At 39.3% G+C, this 5,364-nt stretch overlaps 1 protein-coding gene across 2 annotated transcripts in view; it reads left to right on the top strand.

Annotated features, from left to right (window-relative positions):
* LOC103470787 (retinoic acid receptor responder protein 3-like) overlaps nt 1–1,574 on the top strand; it is an 8,881-nt gene extending 7,307 nt beyond the window's left edge. For both annotated transcript variants that reach the window (XM_008419454.2, XM_008419456.2), the window contains exons 4-6: nt 241–349; nt 564–826; nt 1,231–1,574. In XM_008419454.2, the coding sequence (XP_008417676.1) occupies nt 241–349; nt 564–826; nt 1,231–1,329 (471 nt within the window). In that variant the 3' untranslated portion in view covers nt 1,330–1,574. The remainder of the gene's footprint in view (nt 1–240; nt 350–563; nt 827–1,230) is intronic.
* The last annotated feature ends 3,790 nt before the right edge of the window (nt 1,575–5,364 follow it).

Here is a 5,364-nt window from a genome sequence, read left to right as displayed (position 1 = left end):
GGATGAGTTTCTCTAGATCGTGCTGAGACATCAGTCCTCTAACCCTGGAGATGTTCTTCAGGTGATAGAAGACCGACTTTGTGACTGTCTTAATGTGGCTCTGAAGGTTCAGGTCAGAGGTCATCACTACTCCCAGTTTCAGTAAAATCAAATGTTTATACAGAAACTGTTTAACCTTTTCAGTTCCTCTGATTTCATTTTTATCTTTAGAAATTCATCCTGTTTGGTTTTTACTCCCAGAACAGAAAAGAACCAAAACCAGGAGACCTGATTGAGATCTTCCGGGTCGGATACAAACACTGGGCCGTCTACATCGGCAGTGGATTCGTGGTTCACCTTGTGGTGAACGGTGAGACTCACATATTAATATTTAGAGTGAATCAACAGATTAAAACGTGTTATTATAGAGAACAGATTCAGCAGGAACTGATTCAGAGACTCTGCTGACCTCAGGATGGAGGAAACACTTGGTGGAAGTTTAGATTTAAAACTGAGGAAGGAATCTGTCATGTTCTGGGATGTTTTAATATTTATGAACTATTTAAACTTTTGAAACATTACAGGTTTGGGCTCCAGCTCCCGCTGCTCCCTGCCTGCACCAGGAGAGATGGGCGTTGTGATAAAGGAGAAGCTGGAGGACGTGGTGCGTGGAGACAGGTGGAGAATCAACAATTATCTGGATAAAAAATGCAAACCTCAGCAGATTTACGCCATCGTGAAGCAGGCTGTTTCATTCATCGGGACTCGGCTGCCGTACAGCCTGGTGAGAAGCAACTGTGAGCATTTTGCCACCGACCTGCGCTACAGGAAGCCTAACTCTCGGCAGGTAGGTCAGAGGAAGACGGAGATAAGTTTAACATCAGCTGCTGAAATCAGACTCAGCAGGTTGAGATCAACTCACATTTCAGCAACAAAGCAGATTCCACAGATTTGGAACAAACTTCCAGAAAACTGTAAAACAGCTGAAACACTGAGAGCCTTTAAATCTCAACTTAATACCCACCTGTTTAGAGTTGCTTATGGCTAAATTAGGGTTAGAGTGCCGGTTTTGATGTCTTCCATCTTTTTATGTCTTTAATGTTTTTAATTTCTTCTTCTTTCTTTTCGATGTTTTAATGATGTAATGTTTTTTGTTTTTATTTTTATTTTGTTTTTTTTATTTTTTTAAATCTCTCTCTTTCTCACTGATTATTTCTGTTTTTATTTTAATTATGTAAAACACAGGTGCAGGTGGTCAAAGCTGCAGCCGGTATTGGTGCAACCATGGCTGGACTTGTTGCTGTTACTGGAGGTTTAGTGGGAATCCTGCTGGGACTCAACAGACGCTGACTGGAACTGATGGGAACAAACATATAAAATATCCTATCAATACATTTATTCATTGATTTCTGCTAGTTGTAGAAACTGTTGATCGTTTTTCTCTTAAACTTTTAACATTTAAATTAATCTTTGCTAATAATGATGTTGAAAATGTCAGAGTTCAGGGATGTAAATCACATAAATGTTGAAATTTATAACAGATTAAAAATGACTGTAGAATCATCATCAGTGTAAATAAAATCTGATATTAATCAGTGGAGAATTATTGATTATAATTTTGCAATTTGGTTTGGTATTGGGCTGCACAGTGGCGCAGTTGGTAGAGCTGTTGCCTTGCAGCAAGAAGGTTCTGGGTTCGATTCCCGGTCTTTCTGCATGGAGTCTCCATGTTCTCCCTGCATGGTGGGTTTTCTCCAGGTACTCCGGTTTCCTCCCACAGTCCAAAAACATGACTGTCAGGTTAATTGGCCTCTCCAAATTATCCCTAGGTGTGAGTGTGTGTGTGTATGGTTGTCTGTCTCTGTGTTGACCTGCTACAGACTGGCGACCTGTCCAGGTGACCCCGCCTCTCACCTGGAACATTAGCTGGAGAGGCAGCACCTCCTGACCCACTAAGGGATCAGGGTGTTAGAAAATGGATGGATGGGTTTAGTATGAAGCTATAAAACTGTTATTAAAACACTTTTTATCAAAACTGGGTTTATTATTTCTTATCAAACAGTTTATTGATCTGTTTTATGACGACATCAGGTTTCTATCGATGTATTGATGATTGATCTGAGGAGAAATCCTTCCTCCAGGGTTCTGATGGTTCTGTAGATGATGGAGGCGGGTCAGCAGGTCAGCAGGTCAGCAGGTCAGCTTCACCACCCTGAGTCAAATGGTGTCGGTCTGGTTCTGCCGGGTCCAGAAGAACTGCTGCAGCTCTGCACATGTCTGACATGGACCTGATCCTTCCTCTAGTTTGTTTTAACTCCATTTCAGGAATTTTTATTGTTGATGTGGGAAAATTAGAACAATCCAGATTCTAAGGATTATTATTATTATTATTATTAAACATTGTTTTATTGATCAGTGGGCCAGTTTGTCATGTCATGTTGTAGTAACCCCCAAACGCCAGCAGGTGGCAGGATCACATGGAGATTTGGAGTCTGAATAATGTGGCGCCTCAACTATGAAAAATGTTTAGTTTTTATTAGGAAGTTATTTTCTCTCAAATCTATGCTTTTTATAGAAAGTTACATATTTGCTGATATTTCTTAATATTTTCCAGTTTTTCTTGTTTCTTCAGTCGAGTTGCAGAGGAAGAGGAAGCCGCTCCTCTTCGTCGCCTCATGACTCAGGTTTCATGTTTTATTGATCAGAAGATGTTAGTATCAGTTCATGAAACAAAAGTAATTAAAGTAAATAAATAGAAAAACTACAACAGTTTATTTCTACCTCCTTTCCATGTTTTTTTGTGTGAAAGTGAATTATTCTCATTAACTATGAATAATCTAAAGAGCATCACTGTAATAAATACTGATTAAAACTGATAAGGTGATTTGATTGACGGTATTTTTATTTTCCTTTGATTTGTTTTCAGAGCCACAAAGACTCAGACAGACAGTGGTACTTTGGTAGTTTGGTAGTTTGGTAGTTTAGTCCTGAAGTCAGAAGGTTCTGGGTGTGACGATCTGTGTTTTTGTGTATTTATGTCTTGGTTTTTTCTGTCCTTGTTTCCCCTGTGAGTCTCTGTCCTGTCCTCCCTGCTGATTGATCCCAGCTGTGTCTAGTTCCCTGATTACCCTCCCTGTGTATTTAAATCCACCTGTGTCCTTTGTCTCTCGTCGGATCCTCGTCAAATGTCAATTGTTTTGTGTGTCAGTTGAACTGAGAAGTCCTGGTTAAGCTTAGCTCTAGTTTTCAGTCTTCAGTGCATCAGTTGCTATTAGCTGTGTGCTGTACTCTCTGCCGTGCCGCCGTGTTGGACTGTGTTAGAGATTTTCTTTAATCAATCATCATCTGGGTCTTCCTCACCTGTTAATATCAATATAAAGCTTCATTATCAAGTTTTCACTGATCTCATATGAATCCAGTCAATTTACTGTTTTATTCTGAAAGTTTTGGATAATTTAACATCCTGGACTCCCAGGTCAAAGTTACAGACTGCAGTTCTATTGAACTGTAAATGATTGACCTGTTATTGGTTATATATCAGGTTTATTAGTTTTAGCAACAGGGCAGTTCAAAGTGCTTTACATCATAAAAACATAATGCAGTAAACAGCATTTTATCGAATCCCATCATTAAAATCATGAAGCAAATAATCATCAAATATTGATCAATGTTCCAGTTGATTAAAGGAAACTTTAAGTTTAATTTTTAGTCTGGATCTAAAGGAGCTCAGTGTTTCAGCTGCTTTTCAGTTTTCTAGAAGTTTGTTCCAGATTTGTGGTGCATAGAAGCTGAATGCTGCTTCTCCATGTTTGGTTCTGGTTCTGGATGCAGAACCAGAACCTGATCCAACAGCAGCAGATCTTTAATGTTTTGTGCTGCTGAGCCGTTCAGTGGTTTATAATCTGTAAATGTGCTCATTGGTCAACAACAGATCAGCTTTCCTAATCACTTCCTCTCTCCTTCACTACAACCCCCAGAATAACAGATTATTAATCTTCAGTCCGTTGTTTCTACTATCGAACCTGCGTAGTTTAATTTAAATCACGTGGCTCCGTGTCTGTCATGTAGTTTGATCTCCAGATTGATGCACAGAATCATCTGCTGTTATTTCAGCTTGTAACTGTCAGAAGCTGCACCTGACTGCAGCAATGAGTCAATGTTGCATTTATATTTCAGAAATGTGAATGTTAGTAAACATTCAGCTATACAGTGCAGACAAAGCAGCAACTTTTATTGTAATTTGATGATTTGGAATTTAAATGTTTAGTTTGGTTGTAGTTCCTTTAGCCTCATGTTGGCATTTTTCTGTAAAAGGTTAAATTGATCATTTCTGAAGTGAGAAACAAACTCAAACTCAACACAGTCTGATGCTATGAGACAAGATTTAACCTTTAACCTTTAACCAGGAAACATCCAGGGAAGATTTACAGACAGAGGAGAGTCGACCTGAAACATCTGGACATTTAGAAACCTTGTTGTTTCTGAGCAGCTGAGCTCAGTTTGTGGTAAATAATTTCGTTTAATGTGGATGAAAATCAGCTCCCTTGTCATGAACTGGGTTGTGGTGGTGAGGATTTAGACGTGGCCACATCCAGGGTGAAGGGCAGCAATGATTGTTAATGAAGGTCTAGAACAGAGGAGTTAAACTCCAGTCCTTTGCTGTCCTGCAGGTTTTAGATGAGCCTCAGGTACAAAACATGAGATGGCTTCATTTCCTCGTCCTGGTGTGGATCAGTTCCCCAGAACCTTAATGACCCAATTTTTCTGTTCAGGTGCTGCAGCAGAGGCTCATCTAGATTTCAGGACAGCGGCCCTCCAGGGCTGGAGTTTGACAAATGTGGCCTTTAAGTTCACAAAAACCAGGAAACACAGGGGGGCCTGACGAAGACTCAGGAAGAAAAAGGGACGACTAACGACTAGGATCCAGTGGGATGCAAGAGACACATTGGGGTTAAATACATGAGGGATAAATCAGAGACACATCTGGGATCAATCAACAACACTAAACACTAAACTAACTAGAATCCCCTCATCACTAAAGGTTTGATTCTGAATGTTTTAACTTTCCAGCAGGAAAAATCTTCTCTGTCAGGAATGAGGTTCCTTTGGTTGGAGAAACAGGAAGTTTGATCCAAGTTCAATTAACTCTTTAGATCCCAGCTCTCAGTCACAAAGTTCAGAAAATATAAAATTACATTTCTGTTTAATTTTGATTATTGGAAGAGAAATATTGAACTCCATCACTGACATGATGAGGTTTGTTAAAGGGAAAATTAATGACGGTGATTCTCTGAAGGAAAATAAATACAGTAGGAAAATAAAAAGAGTTTTTCAGCATTTTAAACCTTTTAACTGTAATGAACTAAAACATGCTGCTGAATCTTT

This window comes from Poecilia reticulata, linkage group LG9 (genome assembly GCF_000633615.1).
Source record: "Poecilia reticulata strain Guanapo linkage group LG9, Guppy_female_1.0+MT, whole genome shotgun sequence".
NCBI lineage: Eukaryota > Metazoa > Chordata > Actinopteri > Cyprinodontiformes > Poeciliidae > Poecilia > Poecilia reticulata.
Note: the sequence above shows the minus strand (reverse complement) of the source record. Positions and strands in the feature narration are given on the sequence as shown.